This window comes from Nelusetta ayraudi, unplaced genomic scaffold (genome assembly GCF_046127955.1).
Source record: "Nelusetta ayraudi isolate G7.1 ecotype Tasmania unplaced genomic scaffold, CSIRO-AGI_Nayr_v1 ptg000132l, whole genome shotgun sequence".
NCBI classification, from domain to species: Eukaryota; Metazoa; Chordata; class Actinopteri; order Tetraodontiformes; family Monacanthidae; genus Nelusetta; species Nelusetta ayraudi.
The window spans coordinates 1,290,702-1,317,811 of NW_027466182.1; the positions used below are offsets into that span (position 1 = coordinate 1,290,702).

The 27,110-nt window shown below is 47.8% G+C and overlaps 3 protein-coding genes across 8 annotated transcripts in view; 1 reads left to right on the forward strand and 2 right to left on the reverse strand.

Moving 5' to 3' along the window:
• Positions 1-3,183, reverse strand: part of LOC142904798 (rab effector MyRIP-like) — a 79,417-nt gene extending 76,234 nt beyond the window's left edge. For all 6 annotated transcript variants that reach the window (XR_012929450.1, XR_012929453.1, XR_012929452.1 and 3 more), the window contains exons 1-2: positions 3,050-3,183; positions 1,344-1,544 (exon numbers count right to left, since the gene is read on the reverse strand). Coding sequence is in view for 1 of the 6 variants with exons in the window: in XM_076051117.1 (XP_075907232.1) it covers positions 1,344-1,544; positions 3,050-3,159 (311 nt within the window). In the remaining 5 variants the exon portion in view is untranslated. The remainder of the gene's footprint in view (positions 1-1,343; positions 1,545-3,049) is intronic.
• The window catches only part of pola1 (polymerase (DNA directed), alpha 1), a 139,680-nt gene that overhangs the window by 22,945 nt on the left and 89,625 nt on the right, over positions 1-27,110 (reverse strand). The gene's annotated exons all lie outside the window — the stretch shown is intronic.
• Positions 21,268-26,048, forward strand: LOC142904821 (uncharacterized). The gene is made up of 6 exons (XM_076051148.1): positions 21,268-21,586; positions 23,404-23,451; positions 24,292-24,402; positions 25,154-25,270; positions 25,440-25,520; positions 25,648-26,048. Exons 1-6 carry the CDS (start codon positions 21,461-21,463, stop codon positions 25,690-25,692), a joined length of 528 nt encoding a protein of 175 aa, XP_075907263.1. The 5' UTR covers positions 21,268-21,460; the 3' UTR covers positions 25,693-26,048.

The following is a 27,110-nucleotide window of genomic DNA, read 5'->3' on the forward strand; positions in this document are numbered from 1 at the left end:
TGAAAACAGCGCAAAGAGGAGGGCAGAATATTTTATCCTTGAAAAGTGTAAAACACAACAATAGTCGGATCTACTTTCAGCCGCCGTGGCGGTAGAAGCAGCAAGCAAATTGGCGATATGTTTGAAAATTCTGATTTGAAAAGACGTCCACTGGTGGTGCCTGATTTCAGGAGCGGCAGACTGAAAAAATGAAAAATGTCTTTCTCATTTTGATTGAGTAAAAAGTCCAGGAGGGAATTGCTAAATTTGTGTCAGATAATTTTAAAATTCTTGCAAGACAGACCAGTTGAGTTCAAGGACTTGACACTTTTCCAATCTATGTCGAATCAGAGTGGGGGTTGAGCATATTCAGGCTTTCAAGGAGGTGTTTTCAATGAGTTCAAGTTTATATATTGGAGAAAAAGTGAAGAAGATCTGAAATATTTTCCTTTTAATAAAAAAAGAATCCAGTTGCCATGAGTCGATTTACGTCAGTGAAGGGCAGAGACGCAAAGCCTGAACCGTTTTCCTTCCCAGGGCGCCGCACACATTTGGTGATCTGGCTAAAGCAGCTTAATCACTCGAGGCATCCAGTCGAGAACTCAAAACCGCACGGATCAACTATTCAAGTCTGAGGACGGGCATCAAATCTGCTGAGGTCGGGGCTGCTCGTTAGCAAAAAAAAAAAAAAAAAGAATATTTCTGACGTCCAAATTACAGGGTTGCACCGCGCTCAGGACATACTTCACATGTTGCGGTGACATTAGACCCCCGGAAGGTTCATGCTGGAAGCGAGCCTTCACCCCTGAGGCAACAGCAGAAGGACAGGAAGTGAGAATAAGGAGGAGGAAACGAGCACATAAACCAGATCCTTCAGGCCCACAGATGTGGAACCGAACCCCTGACTAGCGCTGATAAACCACAACGACTGCATATAGTATTGATAGTAACAGAGCAAAACCTGTGAAGTGTATAGAATCCAGATCCGACTACCAAATCAATCATGGTTGCACTTTTGCAGGATTTTGCCAGCTGCAAAGTGTGAGATTTTGCACAGGAATCTAACAAAATCGCCAACAAATGATTTTTCGTGAGAAATAGGGACACGCAAACAAGTCAGCAATAGAATAAAGACCATTGTGAAGACGGACGGCCACCCAGTACTCGGGCTGCCAATCCATAAAACCAGTAAACAGCCCCTGCGGGGCCCCTTTAAACTATATTTTTATCGTTCAAGTGCTGGGTAAGTACACGCTGCGATAGCGTAAACTAGACCTCCAGCGTAGGTATCTCAAATAAAATACTGTCTGGCCGACACGTCAGCCGCCAGTGGGCCTCCAAACAAGCGGGAACAACAAGCTCACCTCAGCCTCTCCTCCTCCTTCTTCCGCAGCTTCATGTCCCGCTGGACCACCTTCAGGACGTGCTCGGCCTCGTCGTCCGTCAGGCCGGACAGGTCCAGCTTCCGGCCCATGGTCCCCTGCCTTGCCGTGCTACCGGTCCAAGGTGGGAGCACTAGGAGGGGCGCGGGCGCTGCAGCTCCGGGGGCCGAGGCTGGGAGAACCCTGGGGAAGACAGGAAGGATGAAGAATTAACGTGACGAACCACGTGGGATGTGTTGATTCCCACTGTTTCCGTTTTAGCTGAGGCGCTGCGGTTGGCGGGGGGGGGGGGGGGGGGGGTCCCGCCCCCTCACTCCTAAACACATGTGGGTTGATTGTGCTTAATTGCCAATGAGAGGCTCAGAACTGGTTGTTTTGTCCAGCCTGTCCTCCCTCAGTTCAGAATGAGGACTTGGCACAGTTTTGTAATGCAACACTGCCATAAAAAAAAAAAAAAAAAAAGTCATAATTTCAAAACAGCAGCTCTTAAACTACAGTGGTCTGGTGCGAAGGCAAACAAAGCTGCAATGTTTGGCCTTTTACGGCTTTTTGAAAACAAAACTCGCCCTGGCGCCGCGCAGGAGGCGAGCAGCTGCGCAGCAGTCTGATCCTCCGAGCGGCCAGAATAAAATTGGACGTTGGCTTGTTTTTCAAAGCGTGAGATGGAGGGAGGCGAGAAGGCGAGAAGAGAAGCGCTGAGAGAATTCCCGTCATTGATCAGCATGAATTGCAAAAACAGCGCTGGTGCGTGTTGAGAGAGTGAACCAGGCTTAGGTGAAAGTCTGAGGATCAGAGTTTTCTGAGGGGGTCTCGGAAAACTCAAGTTCAGACGGCGGTATTTATTAATGTAATCACGTGTGAAATATTAATAATTGTAAGTCAATTTCTGTAAAGAAAAAGAAAACACATTGAAGAGCCTGTAATCCATTTGGGGCTTCAGATAACAGCATATTTAGCCCTCTGTTTTACAGCCTTCTGCATAAAAACACTTGGTTTGGATAGAAGAAACGCAGCTCGGTTGGAACGCATTTCCATAAGCATGGCCAGTACCTGAGCGTGGGCGCAGTTACGGTTTGCAAGGCCACCTTGGACATGTTTTGTGCCTCCCGTGTACCCGGAACCACAGGATTTACTTTTTGTATCGACCGTGGTTTGGTTTGGTTTTATGCAGGACATTTTAGTGGGGCTTAGAATGATTTTTATTTAATACTGTTGACTTATCAACGGAACTGAATCAACGGAAAATGTAGACGCTGAAACGATCACTTGAGTCTCAGAGTCGTCTATTTATTAGACAAGAATATCCGCACAACTTAAGTCGACAAAAAGCACAATACAGCAACAGCTCTATTCGATCGGTGCTAGCAGCTAGCAGCGTTAAAATCGCTATAAGGAGTGAAACTTACGAAACTTACGAGTCAGAATCGCTGCCTCTTCAGTTTCACTGCCCGCCAACACAACGCACTAGCAGAGCACGGAGTTAGCTAGCGGTGGTGGCTAGCGGTTTATCGACACGATTCAGCGGCTGTACTTTGCAAATAGCCTTCAAACTAAAGTTGCTTGAGGTTACGAAACACATTTACAGTCCTCATACATGTTTTCAAGTAGTGCCGTGGCGACTGTTCTCTCGTCGTCCACCTGCCGAGTCGAGCCCGTCTCCCTCCCCTTGCCCAGCGGGCTGAGCAAACCTCCAACATTCGTCCGTCCGTCCAGCTCTCCCTTTGAGCTTTTTCTTGGGCCACAGAGAACAGAAACGTCTGCAGTTCTTCGTTCGCCAATGGTAGAGTTCCATAAGCATTTCAGTTTTTAATACGTGAAAATGTAAAAAAAAAAAAAAAAAAAAAAAAAATCCACACGCGGGGCGTTTAAAAATGGCGGTTTGGATCTTTCATTTCCGGTGGGCAAAACCCCTTCGGGTCAAAACTCTTGCCCAATCAGTGCCCTGCACGTTGCTACGTCCCCCATTACGGTTTCTACTCAGCACGTTTGGAACGCCAACGGCCAGCTCGTTTCTTTTGCTGGCTTGACTTTTGCCCAGACTGAGACGTGACGTATGAAAGGAGGAGGAGAGGAAAGATGATGGGTGAGGACCAGAGGAGCAGGCAGAGCCGTGAAACTGAGACAGGAGGAGAGGCCCGAGACAGATGGGGAGGATGCAAGGAAAAGGGTCCATTAACTGCGGCATCTAAACAAGATGGGAGATAGGGGGGGGGGGGGGGGAGCAGCGATGACTCAGAGGGCCAGACAATTATGTCCGTTCTATTGGGGCCAATGGCTCCGCAGACGGAGCGTCACTCCCCTCACTCAACTATCACTCATTCCTGCGCTGACAGTGCAGAGTGAGCCGCTGAGGGACCGAGTCCAAAATAAATTCACCTCACATGCCACACATCGCATTTTATTATTTAAAACTTGTGTCTGGGGATATATATATATATAAAAAAAAAAACTATAATTCTGACTTAAAGATTACACTGTATCTGGGACGCATTTTAATATAGCTGCTGCTGCTGCCTGCTGCCGTGCACAATAAGATTAACTGAATTTGTTGAGGAGGTTGTTATTTTGATGAACGTTTGTGAGGGGATGGAAGGGAGGGGGGGAGTGCGATAATATCATTTTATCATTTCATCAGATGTTTTTTTATCAGCCATTTGCACAGGCAGGAATGTGAAATCCACAGGGGCTTAGCAGAACACACACACACACACACACACACACACACACACACACACACACACACCGTTGTGCGGAAAGAGCTTTCGTCACGGCGCAACGGTGCGATGGGGATATAAAAAAAAAAGCTGTTGAATCTTAACACATCTGTTATCGCACAGCGTGAGTCGACGCAGCCGGCATCTGGCTCTCTGTCTCAGCCTTTTTATAAAAGGTTATTAAAAACCATAAATTAGCAACCGTCGAAGGTAGACACATTTTTTGTGCGTCTTATTCAAAGACTGAGCAAAATTTCATGCGGCACTGCAGTTGGGCAACCTGGCACAGTTGATTTTGAGCCAACCAGCGCTATTAAGGGATTATTATAAAATATGTGTGTTTTAAAGCTTTACGGCAGTGCCATTTTGAAGCCTGTTCGCCCCTTTGTCGAAACCCATCAATACAGCCCAAGTTGGACAGCGATATTTCTGCAACGCTAAAATCAAAAAAGTAGACTGGCGATGCTTTAACGCCCCATGTTTACTGCTGCGCCTCTGCTTCTGTTTTTTTTGTTTGTTTGGTTTTTTTTTTAATCAATTTCCGGCGAGAAAAAAAGACAACCTGGTGGCTCTCTGCTGCAAGCTATTTATCTCCGCTCGCTGTTGGCCTCCTAAAGCGCACAGGAGATTAATGTGCCATTACTGTATGGCCATTATTGTATAGCCACCAGGGGGAACAAATTATTCCAGGCGTCTTTTAATAGTGAGTGGTGTCAAGGACGAACGCCGGAGCATCGTTTACGTCCGCCTGATTGTTTTGTTGCCCGAGCTCCGCTGACGCACACGCTTGAATGCACGCAACGACGGGCCGATGTGTTTTCACCTGCGCGACAGGTTTCAGATGCGACAGGTGCACCAAAACCGCCCCGAGGGACTCGGCACCAGTGCCACTGACAAGAGCGCTGGTCCACAGTCGGTGTGCGCTGATACCTTGGAGCAACGCAACAACACAGCCCTGATTCAGGGCCGGTAAGCCGCAGTCGCATCTTGCCGGAGACAACCTGAGGCTCAAATGGAGGGTGAACATCATTCAGCATCTTTGTCTTGCCTCTTACTTGGCTATTAGAGGGATTCCACAAGATAAATCACTGCAGCCACAGCAGCTGCTGGCTTGTATTGAAGATCAGGACCTGATGGTGGATTATAGATATCTACCCTCCAGCCCCATAGCCTTTAACAGCAATGCTCTAAGAACATTAGTAGTGCAGGAAAATCAGTAAGAATGTGCTGCAAACACATTATGGGATGGCTTTGACAGTCGTTGCCTAGACATTGGAAATGGTTTTCATTAAACAATAAAATGTTCCCATTGCTGTTAAGCTCTCATAATGATCGCAGGGCATTCAAGATCATTATTTCACAAAACTGGTTATAAAGGAGTGAGTGACCCCAAACTTTTAAACGACAGTGTACGTCTAGCCAAACCAGTGTTCCAAATGTTCCAACACCAGAGCTCATGGATCAAGACTGCAGCAAACAGCCTTGAGCCCTGCACCTTTAGCGCGACTCTCGCCATTTCATCACTTGCAGTCTGCAGCGAGCGCGAAAAGATAATCAGCCCGCTTGGTCAAAGTGGGATCAGACCCGAACTCTCAGCGGCGTGACGCCATCGCCCGACACAACTAACATGCAGAGGCTTCCACTGTCGGCGCCGCGAGGGAGGGAAACAGAGATAATGGCTTCAGAGGGAAAATAGGCCACATCGATGCATCTCTAAGAAGGCATGCGGGAATCTTATTTTTCTTGCAGGGACAAATCCTGTGTGTTAAATAGCCTCATCCGATGACACTGCAGAAAACGCCACTGTGGACTCTCTAATCGTCGCGAATGCTGCAAAAATAACAACCTGCACGGACGAGGCTGCAGAGCACTCGGCTCCGCGGAGCGTCTATCGCCTCGGCGAGTCAGCGGAGGATGGGCGAGCCGAGGACGAGGCCCAGCTGGAGTGCTAAAAGGGCATGTGCAGCCAAGCGCTAAATGAACTGCTTGTTTTAGACACTCTCCGTCGGATCAGCGTTTCGTCACAGCCGGAGGGAGGAAGGAGACGGACGGAGGACGACCTCTCTCCGAAAAAAAACTGACCACCTCTGCTGCGGTTGCTTCGCTTTGCAGTGAGTGTTTGAATGCCTCAGTTCCACGCGGCGTCCCAGTTTGCTGGTACCCGGCCCCCTAAGTGGTCATGGATTTATGAGGAAACTAATCAAGGCAAGTGTGGTCCCAGTTAACATCCAGGAGGAAAGAGCCTTGCAACCTGGTGCAAGAGAATCTGCAGATAAATCATGGTAATTAATTGAAGTGCTTTTAACAAACGGGCCGTAATCAGCATATCGCTGCAAGGCCGGTGGCTACGCCAATGCTGGATGCACACAGTATATCATGCACAATGCAGCCTTTATGGAATTGAACCCTCTGCAGCGCCACAGGCCCTGCTGTTACAGTGGAAACCCTCAAGGCGAACCTCTACCGCGCCTGATGGACCTCTTCACCTTACCTTGAATGCATAATCACATGCATAAAGAGAGAGATAAGAAGTTAGATCAACATGGCCGTTGCTATAACATAAAAGCAGGTATTCCAAGCAGCCAATGAGACAGGAAAACAATGACACGGGTCTGCGCGCAAACACATAAAATGCTAATTCATATGCCACGCAAACGTACTTCCTGTTAGCCAACACATCTGGCCAAAGTATGCATTCAACGTTGGACTGCTGGCATGTCACTCGACTGCTTGCCACTGCACAAAATCTACCTGCATCCAAGTATGACCAATTAACACATCTGTTACACAGAGCAACAGATGGTAAATGACTGACTGAAAAACAGTACACACACATGCAGACACGTTTTTGTTGTTGTTGTTGCTGCTGCTGCTGCTGCTGCTGTTGTGGTTCTTTTTTTTTTCACAGGAACAGCTAGAATCCAAACAGGTGCTAACCAAATCTTCATCTGAGTCACCAGGCACGTGACCAAGTGGGAACAGCTGCAGCACAAACTGAAGAAGGGGTTGAAAATTCTGCCCGAGCGATACCTTTTATCCCCCTTTCTTTTTTACTGTAAAAGTGTTGCTTGGAATAGGTCACTTAAAAAAAAAAAAAAAAAAAAAAGAGGGGGGGGGGGGCACACTTCTGATCTTGTGTTATTGTCAGCAGGTGACAGGCATGACCACAAAACAAAAACAAGAGAAATACACCAACCAGCCAGCACAAGCACACCCACTCAGAGAGGCTGCCAGAAAGAGGGATTTTTCAAGCCCGCATTCCACTGGGGTTTAAGGTTTCTCTGCAAACACGTCTGAGACAAAAACGTGACTTTATTTTTAATACACCGCGTTAATGGAATCAAAAACGTGCGCGGAATAGAGACGCGGAGGGAAGAAGAGGACGAGTCGCTTTCGCATCTGCTTTGTGCATTCCTTGCAGCACTCTGTGCAGCACTCAAACACCTGCTCGCGTCTTCAGAAAAAAAAAGCAGAAAGAGCCTCGTCTAGCAAACCGAACCGCGACGCGTTGGTTCGACTCCGCGAGCCCGTCCGTGCACGAACCTCGAACCTCGCTCGGTCGGATTGGCGAGCGAACCGCCGCGTGCGACCGAGCGAGCGACATTACGCACACACGGGTGTGTGTGTGTGTGTGTGTGTGTGTGTGTGTGTGTGTGTGTGTGTGTGTGTGTGCGTGTGTGTGTTTTCGGTTCTGAATTTTGCACGTGCAAAACGCGCGATCGGCCCCGTTCGCTTCGGCGGCCGCGGACTGTCCCGCGCCAGCCTCATCGTCGCAGTGGTTTGGACGTGGAAGAGTCACTTACGCAGGATCGGCGGGTGGCGCCGGATGACCGCCAGTTACAGCCTCGTTCACGTTATCCCGGCTAGCGGCGAAAGGAGACGCGGGGTGAAGCGCCACGTCAGGTGGGAACTTCCGCGGCACCTGCTTTCCGTCTCGCGGAGACTATCTGTCTTTGTCCCTCTCTCGTGGCCACCTCGGCGAGTCGCTTTGTGGCGTTTCCCACCCCACCACCAACCCTTAACCCCCCTCAAAGCAGCCACAGCAGCAGCAACACGCACCGATGAATGAATGGGCGATCACGCGGTTTGTATTACACAGGCAAGGAAGAGGAAGAGGAGGAGGTGAAGGAGGAAGGGGAGGGTGGATGGGTGCGCGCAGAGCGAGGTGCCGGGGTTGGCATTCAACTTTTGTTGGTTCCTGTGTTCGCAGTGTCATAATAATAATAATAATAATAATAATAATAATAATAATAATAATAATAATAATAATAATAATAATGATGCTTGGCCAGCTCAGTCTGCTTCCCTGCACATTTCTCGACTTCATTTTTTATTTATCCATTCATTCATTCTGCTGAGGCATCCCGCCGCCCAATTTGGCACCGTGGCTCCTCAATAAGGAGGAGGAGGAGGGGCTGGAGGAGGAGTCTGCCGGCTCCCTGCTTCATTCACAACAACAGCAACAGAGTCATTATCCGCTCAGAGCAAAACACATCACTCAACCCTGCATCCTCCTCGTCTCCACGTCGGTGCTGCCTACACACGTCTCGTCAGGAGACAAACCCACCCACCCATCCATCCATACTAGTTTCGCTGATTGCAACCTACAGTATCAGCATTTGGGAAAATAGTATTTACTCAAGTCTTGCTTGGTAAGAAATGACTCCTGCAACCTGTTTTGTCTGTCATATATGTTGGGTTTATTTTCACTTGCCTATCAGAGAAAGTGCCTGAACAAGAGCATTCGGAAAGGAGAGGTCCTTTTATTTTTTTTATTTTCTTATTGGCAGTTAGCCCGAAATCGATATTGCACTCCTTTGCCTGTGGCGACATTTTTAATCCATGCGGACGTTCTGGGGTTTCAAGGATGGAAAATATTCCACCCAATGGACGCCCGCAGTAGCCACAGACTCCAAAGTGAAATAACAACAACAGAGGAAAAACACAAAGTTGTCTCAATAATCCAAGTGCCTGCAAAGTTTTGACTTGAAATGACCCCATTAGAGTGTTTTTTTAGCCAAAACATCCACTGCAGTCTCCCGTCCAGGAGCCACACTCACAGTCAAGTTGTTTGAGAGGAAAACTCTCTGCATTGTTTCTCACGATTGGACCGCTCAAGTCGTCCCCAGGGCTCTCTCCACAAAGGATGCTGATTGGTCGCGCGGCGCCAAGACAAGCTTCAAGTGGTAACTGCAGTCTCAGAGATCCAGGCAACATCTGTCTATTTTTAATATACAAACATGTTGCCTAGATTTCAAAGAACCCCGCCTCCTTTAGGCTTGATAGACAGAAAATCTGAATTATCAAGTGCAGCCTCACAATAATCGAGAGCCCGTTTGGAAAACATGTCATCGTGTGTATTTGGAGGAGGGGGAAAAAACATAGCACTTCCATATCCAGCCGCATAATTGCGTTTTGCACGGCAACTTGAGTGCAGACAGTCTTCCTGTGTGCAGCACGCAGCCTTCTGGTCAAAACACTTAGTGTCGGGGGGGAAAAAAACATGCGTGCCAGGCTGTGATACTTGCTCAACAAGGTCAGATTTGGCAAGATGAAGAGTCAAAAAAAGGCTTCTTTTCAGAGCAGCTGAATGAAATGTTGGACGGATGCCTCCCTCAGTCACGTTAAGCCCGCAGTTTACAAGAGCCACTGTGTTTTTAGAGCCTATTTTTACTACGTCAAACACCTCCATCTGTTACTACTTGGACTTGAAACCTTGTGCCTGAAGTCGTGCACTTGATCTGCACCCAGTACGAACAAAAAAAACGGCTCTCAAGGTCTGTTTGTAACCCCCCAAGATTTCTATCAGAGTGTAAAGGCGCAGGAATAAAGGGAGCAAATGTTCCACAAATGTTTCATCCCCGGAGACAAACAACGTAGGCGCGCACACACAGGCACACACGCTGTGGAACAAAAGCAATGGCTGCCTTTTAGAACAAGTGCTTGCACTTTTAATTAAATTTGGCTCTGCTTTTTAACCATCTTAACAGAGTTTGGTAATTATTACAAAAGAGCCAGTGGCGGTGATAATTTGAATTATCATCTTCCTGACCGTCAGTGAGCAAAACCAGACTAGCACCTACGCCGGACACTTCCAAAGCACTATTTTTGATTTTATTCTATTTTTGTTACTGTGGGTCACCGACTTGCTGCAGTGCGGAGTGACAGCTCAGCCCACGGCTTTAACGTCAACAATCCTCTCGTCACAAGCACATTTTCTGCCGTCTTTATTCAAGGCTGCTCACACACATGTTTGAGTAAAGCGTATTATTGTAAAGGCTTTTGCGCTCCCCGTAATGCCGCTGCTTTAAGCAATGACCTTGCATGCACCGCAGGGGGTACGAGGCAAAACGCAAATGTGGACAACAGCGCACGACAGCAACGGAGCAGGTGCAACGCAACACGATGGGATAAGATGCAAAGTGTGCCGCAGTCGTTCGCCGAGGAGACGCAAACGAATGAAACGTGCAAGACGGACGAGGAGAAAAGCGGGGAATCTCATCGAGCCATCCGTGGCTGCCAGAGTGTCAAAATGCAAATCAGCTGGCATGCTAACGTACGTCGGCGAATGAGAGAATGTGCTTCCTCTCCATGTTGGATGGTTGCAGTTATATCACAGCAACAGGAAAAGGCAAAGCAACCCAGTACGTCCGTCCAAGTCAAATGACGGCGCAACATCGTGGGTTGGCGCCTGGCGTGATATTCAACGCTTTCCGTGAGCCCCGGAGACGGGATGCGGCGCCGCTGTGTGAATGGTGACATTTCAGGTTCCGTTTCTCTGAAGGCTTATCTGCACACGCTCGTTCTTCAAGCAAATGTCACCTTTTGAAAATCCACAAAAACCGGCAACGAAACACAGCATTGATTGGCCTGCAAGTGTGAGGTGGCATGCAGAAAGGTCCTTGTTCTTATCGATTTCCCCGTAATTGGTGAGGAGCAACAACTAGCTGCGTTTCCATTACAGTTTTTCGCAAAAAATAAAAGGCATATTTCAAAAATTTCGACAAAGTACAATTGCAATTTGCAGGTGTTTCCATTGAAAATCATTCAAATCTCGTTTCGCGGGACGCAATTCCTGTAAAATCTCGTCCCGCGAGATTTACGAGAATTACATTTGTAGAACTTTTTAGCCATATTTGAGAGGTTTTTCGAAATTTGGGTGTTTCCATTACCCGTTTTCGCAATATTTAGGTTCTGTGCAATTCTAGGGGTAATGAAAACGCATGCGCTATTGTGAAACGGAGTTGATTTTGCAGTGTAAACCGCGTCAAACCTTACAAATTTTAAACCTGACATTGACATTTACATGGCGGCAGCTCCGTGGGATCCACTTGCTGCACCTGTGACGCTCCATGTCGAGCCCCTTCCCTGTGACGTCTGTGTCTGTATCGACCCAGATAAGCAAGCCTCGGTCTCCACCTAGAAACAGCGGTGCCATCCTGCCTTTGTTGATCATTACCCTAATGGGATTCTCATGGGAAACCTGCCAAGGGGAGAGAGGAGGGACCTGCCTGCCCACTCTGAGATCTACCGTAGATGCTTGTTCACTTTGGACAGATCGCCTGCAACTGTGACCAGGGCTGCTTGCGCTGAGATTGTGATTTGTTCTTTTACACTTGCGTATTGACATTGGCTGACAGAGGGAGATGTTCATGAGGCAAAGATAATTTCACTCGCCACTTCCTGCACCAGTGAGCAAACACATAAGAAATTCACATTTAATTGATATGCCCCATGTTGTAGCTATTTTCAGATCTTTATTTCTCCTCCTGGGCTCTAGTGGAGGAGGCTCCAGTGATTAATTATCCAAAAGGGTCTAACTGGAGAGGACAAAGTATGAACCTGGGAGAGGTCATCACAAAACATCATGGATTTCCAGAACGTCATCAACTGCAAACTGAAACAGGCCAAAAAAAAAAAAGAAATGGGTGGAATTTCTTAGACTCTGGGATGTTGTTGTAAGAAGACGAGTGAATTTTACCCAATATGGGACCTTTAAGATCAGTCTGGAATCTTAACTTCAGTAGCACTTAATGAAGATGAACGTTCACATGCTCACATGAACTGGAGAAGATTTTATTTTTGAAGAAAAAAAGGAACCTGATTCTCCTAATTCTCCTAATTACTGCTAAACAGATGTTAACCAGCACGTTAGCAAATTCGGCAAAAATTACTTCAAATTCATTTTGAAAGGACCAAAGAAAAACCAAAACACACACCAATTGATTTTGGACAGGAGCGCCTGCTTTTTATTCCAGTAATAATCCCTCCGCTTTTAGTCATCTGCTGCGCTGACGCACGCTGAGCAACGCCGTCCCACCTGTCGGATTGTTCAGTCTGCAGTCGCTCAGCTCGGCCCAATTAAACGCGCACATTTTCCCTCTGTTTGTCAGCGGCGTGGTGGAGGTGAAGCCTCTGCCTACTCAGCATGACTAATTGCCAAAGTGGTCACTCCAGAGTTGGAAACAAAGCGTCGCGCAACACCAAACAAACAAACGGTGAGTCACCGCGCACATTGTTGCGGTTCGTGGCGCGGAGCAGAAAAACACAGGCAGGATCCTGCTGTTGAATGTCTTCACATTCGACAGAATCTAAGCCAATTTGTTTCCTGACAACTTTTTTTTCTTTTAAGCGATGTTTTTTTTTTTTCTCTCTTTCTCCCTCCCAGCTTGACGCGCAAAGGGAAGCAATTCACGCTGTTGGAGCTACAGTAGCAGATTTTCCTGTGGTTAGAGTAATGAGTTTAAAGAAGGAGCTGCAGAAAACCACTCTCCTAATAAGAAGTAAATGCCCAACCTCCTGGACTACACTGGCAGTTTATTGAGGTGGTGGAAAAAAAAAAAAATGCCTTCGGTTGCAGATGTTCATTAAAGCCCATTTGCATTTCAACTCAAAAAAAAATGAGCACAAGAGCGAAACGGGCGCAGGGTAAAGCGGCATTCCTGTTCGCTTGAGGATTTAAAGCTCTTAAAAGGTTTGACTTGTGTCCTACATTTTCTCAACTGATCCCACATGTTTTTGACTCACAGTCCAAACCTGCTTTAGCGAGATGTTCTCTCAGCCCCTTCCTCCTCCTCCTCCTCCCCACTATTCGGTGTCCAGAAACCACAACTTATTGCCTGTCTGGCCGTTTTCCTCCCAGACTGTATCCGCCACACAGCCCAGAAGCCCTACAGAGGCCCTGTGTTTATTTCACAATTGTGGATGAGTGAAAATACATTTGCCAGACTCTCCACTTCCCAGTTTGCTCGCCAAGAGTCGTCCCCTCTGCCAAGTTCGGCCGCAGCTGTCTGCAGTCGAGGTGTTTGTGTTGGTAGGCAAAGATTTTGGAGAAAAAAAAAGAGGTGGGGGCAGGCACTTAAAAAAAAAAAACACCCTCTAGGATGCCTTGAATGATTAATAATGCAATAAAGGAACAAAAACGCTATAAAGGACTAAGCCACCAAATTCATCAGCATTGTCTTTTTTTATTAACTTATCTTGTGTTCTGGGTTTAGCCCTGCCGCCTCACAGCAAGAAGGTCGTGGGTTCGATTCCGGACCTGCTTATCTCTTTGTGGCCCTTCAATGAACTGGCAACTTGTCCAGGGTGTCACCCTGCCTTTGCCCTACTTGCCCTATGACAGCTCAGGAATAAGCGGGATGGATGGATGGATGGATGGATGGATCTTTTGTTCTTACTCCTTGACTGTGCTTGGTTTCGCGCTATGTGTTGACCTTTGTCATTTCAGTAATTAAAAAAAAACAATCATGATGTCACTACATCGTCGCAAATTTTCAGGCCATTAGGTGGCGCTAACCAACTATTGACGAACGTGAGGCTAATTGGCGACTAAACTGTCGCTGAATGCGAGTGTGAATGGTCGCTTGTCTCTCTGTGTGTTGGCTCGGCGATGAACGGGCGACTTGTGCCGGGTGTGATCCCGCCTTCGCCTTGAGGCCGCTGGGATTGGCTCCAGCGCCGCCGCCAACGCCGCCGCCGCCGCCGCCGCCACCGCCGCCACCTTGAGGGCAGGAGAAGCGGTGGCAGGAAATGGATGGACGGATGATTCACGGCGCCGCTTATGCGAAAGGATGGAAAGCCAAAAAATGACTGGAGTCTCATTCAGACCTGAAAAGTGAGGGGGGGGGGGAAATCGCTGAGCTGACCTTATGCTAATGGCGAACCTTGTGACCGGCGTGAAACGACAGAAGGAGTGAAAGTCACACTGACTGTTTTTTTTCTGCTCACTTCGGTGCGTGGTGCAAGGTCAAGTCAGTCGTGGACAGCGACAGCTGTTCGCCCGCGATTGAATCCATTTACTGCGCCGGTCAGACCAGGGGAGCATGAAGTCAAATCTGCTGTAATAAATTACAGCAAGAGATTCAACGAGGTCGCGTGATGCGCTCGCCGCTCATCCACATGAAAGCGCCGCGGGTAGGGGGGGGGGCGCGTCAACGTTTCGTCTGCATGACAAGCGTTTCTTGAGGTCGGCCGAGTCGGCGCCGATTTACAAAAAAAATGAATAAAAAAATAGATGAGTGTACAAAGGGGACGGATGAAAAAATGTGTCACCTCAGCAAAAGACGGCAAAGAGTATTTGGGACGTGACCAAGTGAAAAAAAACAAAAACAATGAGAGGGCCTCCATAGCGAGGTTGCCTCAGTCCAACCGATTCACATGTTGAGCGACAGACCTTGCAGGCGCGAGTCTGTCCACACCTCCTCTCGCCCTCTCCCTCTCTCTTTCTTTCCCTCCGTGAGAGGCTATCAACCCACGTTGTCACCGTTTGAGTCTGTCTCCGTGCTGCCATGGCAACCGGAGCGCCGGGAGGAAGGGATACGAGCGCGAGCAGGGCCACGACCCGACACTCGGCCCGACGCTCCGCTGATGTCGCGCTCAGTATTCCGGCTACGTGAACGACGGTCAGTCAGTGTGCCGCGCTAACAACTTAGCTGTTCCTCCCTGCGTGAGCAAAGATGAAAGTCATTAAGAAAGCCCTGACGCAACGTGGCGGAGGTGGCGAGGTAGCCGGCGGTCGCCGGGAAAACGTTTCAACTCAAACGACGCAATTAAACTTTCTCCGCTGAGGCGGGAGATTTTCTCACTCCTCCCGTCGTTTGAGCATCTAATTCTAACGGATCCTGTTTCTTGATGTCCCACTCTCACATCTTTCTTATTCGCACTGTGATGTTTGGGTCAAATGATGAAACCAAGGGTAGGACATGCAAGTTCTGGGTAACTACTCTTTACAAGTGGAACTGCTTATTATGTAAATGTGACGGTCATTTGGGAAATGGAAAATAATGCCTTTTATTTATTTATTTATTTATTTATTTAAAAGGGATAGTGCATACTAATGAACATGTAAATGTAAATATGCCAGAATTAGCCAAAGGCTACTTCCCATCTGCAGTCCAGAAGAAATAACAATGCAGTGACATATACAAATGAAAAATACGAAAAATGAACAGTACGATGGAAGAAATTTACAACTGACACTAACAAAGTGGCAAAGAACACTAAGAGGACACATAAAAAACTTTCATTTAAAATTAGTGCTGACAAATCTGGTTTCTATTCAGCCATTGATTGACTTTAAAAGTGTTAAATGTGTTAGTGTCTCTTATTGGAGCTGGAATCTCATTCCAGACCTCAGTACCTTTGAATATTTTAAATACATTTACATGGTTCTTATGTAAACCTTGCAAATATGGAAAAAAAAATTTTTTTATTATTACTGTTATTATAAATGTTAGTAATCTCATAGGTGGATACAGATCTGGTGGCAGTAGCATGTAGAATGCCTGTTCTTAGATTTGGTTTTTGTTTTGGTTTGGTTTTTAAGTTATTTTCAGGAATTTTGGTAAATGTTTTCACCCACTGCCTACTATTGTTATAATTATTGTAAACCCCCCAAACCCAAAATACTGCACATTTAGACTTTACTCAGCGCCACATTTCAGAAAAATTGAGGCACCGCTGCAAAGGCGCAACACACAATGTTTAACACTTGTTTTGTGTGCTCAGTTGTGGTCAGCGGAGGCCACAAGAATAAGCGGCCTTTTTTCCCTCTCTCCCTCTCTCAGTCATGGAACAAGTGAGACACACACAACCGAGCCAAAAATGGAAGACCTGTTCTCAAAATAGAAAAAAACAAAAAAAACAACAACAACTGCCGAGCGTTGACAGGTTTCGGAACGGCGTTACGCTTTTCCTGACACTGTATCCGTCGCATCGAAGCTCCCAACTGGCAACCAAAACCGTTCATTCCTGTGAAATATGTGTCAGCCTCTTGTATCACATTTTGTCAGCTGTCACACCTTCGTGTATTGTCCAGTTAACGAGGGATCCAAACTGGGAAACTCCCGCCGTAAATCATTTTCCAGCCTCTTTGTGTCGCGACGGATTTTTCGCGCGGCACGTCGCTACCTGCTCTTCGCCTCGCGTGAAGAAATAGCAGGAGTTTCCGCCAATTTAGAAAAAAAACATCGTAATGTTTCGTGTGTCGACTCGCTTCGGCGCCTCCGGGCCAAAAGTGACTTGCAGCCTAATTGATTATCTGCAGACTGAACGTTCCTCAGATGTCTGAAGCGAGCGTGACGCGCTAGGAGGAGGAGCTAAAGGAGTAAACATCTCACAATCACGTAAACATCGTGGAGAAGATGAGGGCGTCGGTTGATCTTCAAACAGACACGTGGGTGTAAAAATGTGGCAAAAATTCACCTCGCCAGATGTCGTCAAGCAATAATATCTGCCAGTAAGCTTCCACGGAACCTTTTTAACGCCCATAATACGCTCACTTCGATGGATGCGGAAAAATTACGAGACCTCAGAATGAAATCTGAAGGCCGATCGTTTTCAAGAAACACAAAAAGAAAACGCAGCTGCAGTGCCACGCCGTTCCCTTCTCAGCTTTGTCCTCGGTTCCCTTTCTGCCGTTTCCGCGAGACACATTTTCTCCTCTCTTGACAAAGCTGTAACCAAAGCGGCCGCACATAAAACTGGACAACGGGCCGCGCTGATTCACGGTCGAACCTTCCCGTTCCGACGAGCGACGAGAGGAGGGAGGCGTCTGACCCCCCCCTCCCACACATCTGATTCCCTTCGTCTCTCGCACTTATGCAATATATCCCTGCGACGACACCGAGGCATGTTGCTATTTGCAGCAAGGCTGGTGGAGAAGAGGGGTAATTGACTGTTGTGTCAGTGGTTTCTGTCATGTGGAGGCATATTTTTCCCTACCAGGGAGAAGTAAATCCACTCGCATCGGCCATTATTTGCTCTGGTGTTCACATGCACATAAAAATACATAAGCAGGGCTATAAAAGGTAGTTTTGTGGGCCGAGATTGCTCCATAAAGCCGGGGGAGCTAGAGCCCTTTTATGTGTCAGAATGAGAATGCGCGCGGTCTTCCCAAGATTTAGGCGAGATTTTCTTTTGCTTGTTTGAACCGAACTGGAAAGGGGGGAGACACGGCTCACTGCAGAAAAACGTTGCCAATGTCTTTTAATTCCATACGTCTGGCAAGAAACGGCTCCCTTAAAGATGATACAAAATGCAGCCTCCAAAAAAACTAAATGACATGTTAGCACGTCTTTCGCATGTACCTAAGTCTTAACAGAAGCAGGCTAACTTCTAAACAACCTTTAAATTGTCCCACTTGAGCTGGATGACTGGGGACAAGAGGGACAATGTAGACATCAAACAACCTCTTCAGCATCTAAATAGGCTCAGGCTCTTGTAGGAGAAGAAATCAATCTCAGCCCACTGGTCTGCTGCTAATAAATGAAGAACATAGAAAAAAAAATTCCCTCTGAATAATCCTAATAAAAAATAAATCTTGTAAAACAGGAACTTGATGAACTTGGTTCTCTCCTGTTTTACGCTCTCTACACCGCCAGCACAACTCCACTCTGGAGTATCGGGGCTCGAGCAGAAATAACAAAAACTGAAGCTACTTGAATGGACACCATTCGAGTTGGGCCAAATGAGGAAAAAAAAAAAATCTCTCTCTGTAATTTGGGTGAACCAAACCTTTAACAAATGGTACAGTAAAGAGTCAGTGTCTCAATTATATCGCCCAAACATCCATTAGTTTTTGAGTCATGCCTCTAATCCAGATGTTGTTTCCCCGAGTCACATTTCCTGTTTTCTGTCATCCCTCACACCGCCGTCCAACAGCCCGGTCGCCGCACAGCGACACAAAAACACATTTCTCCAGTTAGGGCCGCGTGTGCGTCAGATCCATGGCCTTCCAAATTTGTGTACTTGAAAAGACAAAAAAACAGCTACGCATCCCTTTCTTTTCACAGCGACCCAGAAAGGTTTAGACGGTGGAACAAAGTTGTTTTGACACCATTTTTGCACAAAGGACACCAACATTGTGGATGAAATGAGGCGTCGCGGTGAAGGCAGCAGGAGGGAAAAACAACAAGGCTGGCAAAAGTAGTTCAAATTACACGTCCTGCGTAAGCACTGCTAACTGGATGCATAGCAGGGGAATCAGCTGAGCCATCAGCTGATGTGGGCCGGCTTTAAGATCAGCTGACGTAGGTGGCATTGGGTGCTCAGTTTGACTTTCATGGTCTGCCTGACCTGAGGCTAATCTGCTCAGTGATTGCAAACTGAATAAATTCTCGCATTTTCCTACACACGTTTGCATTAATCTGGTTTATTCACACCGAGTACCCCCCCCCCTCCCCCCCCCCCCCCACACACACACACACATTCGTTTTTAGCCTGATTAAACAATTTGCACAAGGTTTGGCCTTTTAAATCCAAGAAAAAACAATTATTCAACAGTGTTATCAAGGGCTTGAAAAAACCATGGTAGTAGTTTTAGGACCTTAAAAATGCACTTTCATGATTGTTTCCTTTGACTTCACCCCTTCTGCTACTGTCACAGCGCCCCCAGCTGGCCTGGTGCAAGACTGTAACTTTGGTTGCCTGTCTTTCACAGCAACGCACCTCTTCCGCAGTCTTCCAGTCAGACAAGAGGTTTGTATGTTTGTGTGCAAACTAGTGTTGCCGTATAGCGAGGCGTGTTCTCCCAGAAAGGTGCTGGGCAGGCAACCAAGAACATGGTTCTCGACCGACCAGGCCAGTCAAGTGCACGGTGTCAATGGCAAGTCAACAGATACTGACACTTGACTTAACTTTAAGCTTTAAAAAAAAAAAAAAAAAGAACGTATTTACAGCTTCTTTCAAGTTGTGCTTGACGTGCTGTTTGGGAATTGGCAACATCTCTATTAGAAAATAAGAAGTTGCACAAAAATGCGGAAGTTGGGTTGCATAGCCAGGTAATCAAAAATGCCAACCATGTTCATTCCTTCAAAGACTTCTAAAAGAAAATCTACAATGATGTAAGTAAATCAATCAATCACACAATCTTTGCAATGTTGGATTTGCCCTGTCATTACAGGAAGGAAGGAAATAGCTTCAAAAGTGTCCTTATAAAGTCTGGAGTATCAATATTCCAAAGCCTCTGATGTGATGCAACTTGCAAAAAAAAAAGAAGAAAAAAGGCGTCTCACAATGTGAAACTCTCGCAATTGTGCCACGGAAAATGACCGTGTTGTTTAAACCCCGGCGCTTCGGCGACGCTTCTCTCCCTGAGTCATCGGACACTTTGACAAGCGGCTCAAAGTTTAGCCTCTAATGAAGGTCACTTCCCACAGGGCGGCAGGAAAGCCTCACAGTGAGCATGACTCTGCATGGCAATTACACAGTTAACTCCCTCCAGCGCATTAGAGCGTCACTTTGAACTGGAGAGTGCGCGGGGGGGGGGGAGAAAAAAACAGGGATTTGGATAATAAATAACTCTTCCTCGCTGTCATTACTGGCTATTGGAATGGCCGCGTTGCGGTTTCGCCGGCGGTTCATGCAAAACGTGGAGCCCTGGTAACCTAATTCTCAGTCAGGAGTCAGAAGCCCTCCTTGCCCAGAGGGAAAAACTGTGTCACAACATTTTTCGGCGGGGATGGCGAAACGCCGTCCCGGAAGATGACTGACGTGCTTGTCCACAGGCAGACTTTTGTTCAGTTTTATTTGGCGGATACAGAAGAGCGAGTGAGTCCCGGTTCGGGTCCCATCCAGCCAGTGGTCCGCTTTGCAACAAGCATCAAACTAATCTTGGGAAAATTGGGGACGGGCATTTTTTTATTCTTCTCTTACGTGCTTCAGGGTTCTTGCCGACGCAGTAAAAGCGTGTCTTCAACCTGGTCCTGGCTGGGAATTAAACCTCCATTTGCAGAGTTTGCACAGGGGCGTGTGCTCAGAAAGGTGGCGGGAGCCATTCCCCCCTCCCCTCAATTCCCCCCCCCCCCCCCCCTCGACCCACCACCGCCTGAGGCTCGCAGACTTTTGCTCCCGCTCCCTCTTTCCATCCCACTGACACACCTTGAGACAAGGGCGTCTATTCATCCACAACCTGGCACATCGGGAGATGCGATCTTTATGACGTGCAAAGACATAAACAAACTCGCGCCGCAGCACATTGACGCCCCTCGGCGACATTTCCAGATTCCGTAAGGACATGACTTTCTGTTCCGTATGAAGAGAAAATGAATCAAAATCCCTTCTTCTTTGTCTCTCCTAATTGCCTCATAGGCAGTTTACCAGTCTATTCTTCAAGCCGTAAGACAGCGACTGTGATTCCGTCTCATTTCTGCCGTTATTTTTCTTTTTTTTTTTCCTTTTTTTCATTCGGCAAGCAGTCTGCAAACTAGAAAATTCTATACCAAAAAGGGCTCCAACTGCGGGGGTAATTACTGTAATTCCACCAAGGCGCACTCAAGTGTTTGCATCAGTGCAAAATAAACAGCGAAAGAAAGATACCCATCTGCACGGAGCCAGTGGGATAAACCCATCGCATTATGTCCAATTTCTTCAGCGACGGCAAAACATTTTTTTTCTTCTTCTTCGTGTTTCGTACAAAAGGGTTTGTTTAAGCGACTGTCTTTCACTGTGTGTGCTGCTCTTATTAACACACACAGAAAGAGAGAGAGCAACACACACACACACACACACACACACACACACACACACTTTGGCAGCAGTTTAATTGCAGACATAAGTGGAAAATATCCGCCATACCCTTCCTAGGTCAGCATGAGTGGGTGGGTAGGGTAGGGGGGGGGACGGGACGGGACAGTATCTGCGTAAAGAGAAGCCCCCCTCGGCCCCCCCTCCTTGCACATGTCTGACATGTTTCTGCAGGACCGCAGGCCACATGGCTGGGCGCGCGCAGCACGGTCCTGTGGTGGGGCTGTTTGTCTGCGTCGGAGCTGCCCTGGCACGGCTTCCCGTTCCCCTTCGGCATCTGCTCCCCATTAGCGCGAGGCGAGAGTATAAAGCCAGGGAGCTGACAGGGCGCTGGGAATCATTCGAGTCCCGGCCTGGATCATGGGGTTTACTGTCTGGCTGTGCGCGCTCTGCCTCCAGGCGAGCCTGCTCCTACACGCCCTCGACTGCAGCGCGGCGGCGGCGGCGGCGGCGCCGCGTGTCAGCAGGAAGACCGCAGACGCGCAGGTAAGGGACGCGGTCGTTACAGGTGGACGGGCGAAGGTGTTCATTAGGCGGGCGGCAGTCATCACTTTCGCTGTTGTGACACTGAGCGGAGCCTCTCCTAGTCCGGTTAAACACTGTTTTCATGCACGGGAGCGGAGAGCGCGTGGTGAGGCGCCCTCACCTCTTGTGAAAGTGCTGGGGGGGTTTTTTTCGTGTGTGTGTGTGTGTGTGTGTGTGTGTGTGTGTGTGTGTGTGTGTGTGTGTGTGTGTGTGTGTGTGTGTGTGTGTGTGATGGCTTTTTTGGGAAAGTGCGACGCAAAAACGCTTTTTCGTGTCAGCGAATGTGTTTGATTGATTTCACAGAGAATACTACAGCGGGGGAAGAATTTTAGAGGGGGATTTAACTCACAGTTGACTCGCTTTTCAAATCCGTGCGCTCATTACTTAGATTATTGAGTAAACAGGCAAGACAGTCATCAGTCAGGTTAACACAAGCTTCAAAGAAACTCTAGCTTGTGTGTGTGAACGATATGTCTTTGAAATGTAATAGCTATCTCTAAAATTCAAAGGTAAAGCATTATTATTTTTTTAACGTTATTTTTATTATACATTATTTATACTTTAATTTTTTATGCACATTTATTTTATTTTGTGATTTAAAACATTACAGCAAAACTGAAAGATCAGACTGGATGGTCAGTCCAATGTTTTTCAGCATTTTCAAAATTCTTCTTTGAATGAACTTACGGCCAAAGCTGAGTTGACTTACAATTGAGATTTTGCACGGCCGCCGCCTGTACAACGGCTTCTCCCCCGGTGCGAGTGTGGATTTACAAACCAAATCGGCATTTTTGTGCTAAACAGTCACAGAACCCGGCTGAACAATCACCACATGTGTGACCACTCGAAGAAGCTCTTTCGTTGCGTCGCGCAGCAGCCGCTCGGGGTCAGAGGCAGCCAGTCACTCTGCTGGAATGCAACTCCGACCCTCCACTGCCGTGACAATAACGGCGCTCCGGTGCCTCTCTGGATGGAAGCAGACAGAGGCAGTCTAACCCTGACCCCGGTGGAGACGTATAATTTTTTTTTTTTTTTTTTTCCTCTCTAGCAAAAACAAAGTCTCATCGTGATGGTCTTTACAGCCACGATGCCACCATGACCCAAAAATAAACCCTTTTTTTTCTCCGTGGAATAAAATGTCGCAGCCGCCTCTGTTTTAACTTTTTTTACACTTTAAACTGGCGGTTGGCGTCCTCCTCCAGTGGACAGTCTTCGTGTTCTGTCCGGCCTAATATCGGACAACGGCTTCTGCAGCTGGAAGAGCCGAGAGTGGAGGGCTTTTACACCCACACACAAGGATGTGTGTGTGTGTGTGTGTGTGTGTGTGTGTGTGTGTGTGTGTGTGTGTGTGTGTGTGTGTGTGTGTGTGGGAGGGGGTGTGGGGGGGTGTTGTTTGAAATTCAGCTGCGTCTGGAGGGAGCATGTTTTTTTTTAAGCCACATGTGTGCTTTTTTTTTTTTTTTACAGCGGGCGCAATTTTCGGCCTAAAATGTGGCTGCGATTGGCTTGGTTGGCTTGTTTTTTTGTTGTGTTTTTGCCTTTTTCCCACCACGGCCATTTGCGTTTGCGTCACAACAGATGCAGGATCGCGGAGAAAAACAGGGCCGGTTTGTGTTTTTGGTTACGCCGACACAGGCACAGAAATACAACTTGGGTCAAAACGGCAGAATCCAAGCCAGACAATGAAATTGGGAGCGCGGGATCATTCGAGGCCGACCAAAAAAAAACACACACCCAGGTTGGATTTATCATTCCTTCTCTCTCTCTTTCCCCCTCAGTACGGCGACCAGGCGCAGCAGAAGGTGCTTTCTCTAACTGAAGGACTGGTACGTGCCACCCTCCTCTCACTCAATCTCTCAAGCTCGGCCCCGCCGGGGTGGCAGGGTTTGCATCGGTCGCATCGCGCGTTCACGGCCAGTTTTTGTACAAAGGGTAAAACATGCAAACAAACACAACAAGCAAGGCAGGACCGGAGGACAAACACGTCCCGCCGGCCCACACACGTGCGGGGGGGCCCCGGCGCTGACCCGGTGCACGCTGCAATTACGCTGCAGCTCAAGACGCCGTGCGGCCGCAGCATAAAAACAAGGCCCGCGCAAAAAAACACCCCGCCCACTCCTCCAGTTTGTCCCATTTAAAAAAGCAATCCATCCATCTCAGCGGGATCCGTCAGCGAGAATCCGTCAGCAAGAATCCGTCAGTGAGAATCCGTCGCGCTCACCGGTACCAGTGGGGCAAATGTTTTTCAGCCCAAACTCAACGGAAAGAATAGGAGGTCGTTATCGGATACTGGAAATAGTCTTGTTTTTTCCCGCACGCCAGAAAAAAAAAAGAAGCAGTGATGTAGTAGAAGCCAAGCAGCGTCATTATACATCTACCGCAGAGCCCTAATTGGGAAACTGGAACATGTTATTCCATCAGAATATGGCCCATTAACTCTGAAAACATCAAGGACTGAAAGACTGAAGTTAATTTGTTTTTTGGGTGTTTCTTTTTTCTTCTTTTTTTTCCATTACACCGGTTTTTCTTCCCTGAGTATTGTTTTTTTTTGAACGGCGGAGGTGCAGGGAGTCGTTGCTGTTGTTGCTGTCATCGTTCTCCCCCCCCCCCCCCCCCCCCCCCCCGTGGTTGTGCATGCGGCCGTGACACGTCTCACCTTTTTGCAGATTTCACTCAGACCTAAGAGACAGTTGGAGCACAGGGGGGCCACCCACATGAGCCAATCCCATCTGCCTGGGACCGTGTCTGTCAGAGGCTTCCCGAACACCCTCATCCAGGTAAACCACACTCATCAGTCTCACACAACACACACACACAGACACACACCGCACAGTCAGAGTGAGTAAAAGGCAAACAAGGGGGTGGCAGTGACCGGTCTGAAGCAGTAAGAAGGAGCTGCTGCCGCCTTTGCCGCTGCTCCGGTACAGTGTTAGTCATGCTGGATGTGCTCACACAAAGACTTGATCTGCCGGAGCCCCGATGGTTTTATGACGCTGTCAAAAAGAAGCCACAAAAGAACTTTTGCTTTTCAACTTAAACTGACAATCCCAACATTATACAACTGCCTCAGTCTTGCACGTAATGAACCAGCCCACATTTTTAAATCAAAATGGACTATGTTGAAAATGGCACATTTAGCCCTCTGTTTAAAGCCTCCTGCCAAAAAATAAATAAAATAAAAATGCTCAGTTTGATGCTTCCTACGAAAACCGATGCTCTGTTGGACATTCCATGCGTTTGGAATGGGATAAAAACAAGGCTGTTCTAAAGTGGGACAAACACCTGCCCTGCCAGGGAGATGTATCAGTGCCCTTAGTGACATCACAAGGAGCGGAGCAATCCAATGCAGTAAAGGCTGGAGTTTTCAGGGCATTTTGGGCAAGCTAGGGAAGAATCTCCCTCTTAAAAACACGACAGTCATTTTGACTTTGATTCATAGAAGACATTTAAACTTGAACTGGAAACAACATGACCCCCTGCCCCCATTTTTGTTGTTTTTTGATTAATAACACCTGTCTCGGCATTCAGGCGGATCGGTCCAGGCGACACTTGGCCCAATCAGCCAGCAAGAAAAAGACCAAGCGCAGATCCCGCGTGGGCTCCTACTCCCTCCTTAGCAACGACAAGAAACTCAACCAATTGCAGGTGAGTCTCCTAGGCAATGTGATGGCGGGAGGTCACGCACGCACAGACTTGATTTATGAGGCCGCCCCGCCCGGTTTTATTGGATTGCTTACGCGGAGTCAACGGTATTAAGAGAAAGAGCGTGTTTGCCGAAGGTGCCCTTTCATATTGGCTGCAATTTCACTTTCAGGTGAGCCGGGCGAGGAGACAGCTGAGGATGGAGCCGTCCAAGAGGGGGAACTCGAACCGCTCTGGCGCCTACTCCGTCCTGGTGAGTCATCGCGTCGTTGTTGTTGTCGTTGCCGCTGCTGCTGTTATTGTTGTTGTTCCCTCTGAGGCGAACACAGGCCGAGCCCACAATTGATGAATATTAACGTTGACAACTCTGTGCTCTGCAGGGAGACCCACTGATTGACGTACAGACCAACACACCTGAGAGTTGAAAAAAAAAATCATAACAAGGGGAAAAGAAACAAACAAACATAAAAGGTCTCAATGTTTTTGCCCCAACATTTTCGGGAAGATTAGCGCGAAAATTGGACTATTTTTTAAGCTAGCTTCCATGTTAATGCCATTCGCTCACGCACTCGGAGAGGGCGTATTGAGTACTATTGTAAGTGACTAATATATTCCTGCATGTTATAAAGAGAAGCCCATATTGATATTATAGTTTGACTTTGTGTTGTAACCTATTTAACCACAGATTCCTTAACGAGATTGGGGGTATATTTTTGCCGAAACTTGTACTGTTGTCTCACATCCAAATAAAGTTCAAAAGTGACACGTACGCTGCAAAGTCTTTGAGCGTTGTAGCGTTTTATGGGGAGCCGTCGTTTTACTCCTCGGGTGTCTTGAGAAGTCCTCTGCTTCCCGTTGGCCACGTTGACTCTCCTCTCTCCCAAAATAACGCAGTCTCACCACGTTAGGGAAACTTGCAGATGACTGATTTTTTTTTTTTTTTTTTTTTTTAAATAAGGTGGCACCAGAGCGCCGCATGTGTCGCACACAAACGGCAGCAGGATAAACCAGCAGGAAGCGCCTTTTTTTTTTTCTCTTCCCACCAAAGGCCATAATCCATTTACAGCAACCGAGGGCAAATAGCCTGTGTGTGTGTGTGTGTGTGTGTCTGTTTGGAAGCCTAAATGTAGCTCATGCCATCTGTTTGAAGATTCAGACGTTTTCTATTCAACATCCCCCCGTCATTTTTAATGCATTTAGCCAGAAGCTGCACCGCAGCAAGTCCTGCTTTCTGAAACGTCTCAACGCCAGATCACCTGACATCTGTGCCCTGCTCTGCCTCCAGGTCTGGGCCCTTATTTACGGCCCTACCCGGCCCGGCCCTGAGCGTGTTCGGCGGCGCCTGTAAATCGGGAGCGCGATGTGCGATCGCGCGGCCCCTGCGCGGATGTGTGCGCGGCGGCCCGAGTGAATGGGATGACTCATCCGCCGCTCGTTTGCCGATCAAAAGCCCTCGGGGGCCGCCTGGTGACGTAGGTAAAAGCACCGGAGGAATCGCTATTATGGCGTTATTGACACAAACAGAAGAGTGGAGGAAAGAGTGGAGGGGGGAAAAAACGTCGAAAAAAAATGCTATTTATACATTTGACAGTCTTCCCCCCCCCCCCAAAGCACATAAATCATCTTCCATTAGGCGGCGTGGGGGGAGCAGAGGGGGTGTTAGTGTTAGGCCCTGAGCTGCTGACACCGTCGTCAGATAACCTGGAGTGGCCGTTCCTGAGCCGCCTCGCCGTTGTCTTGGCGACGGACCTCCGCAGGATGCCGTCGTGATTTCTCGGAAAGCAGCTGCTCTCTCTCTCTCTCTCTCTCTCTCTCTGTCTCTGTCTCTCTCTCTCTCTCTCTC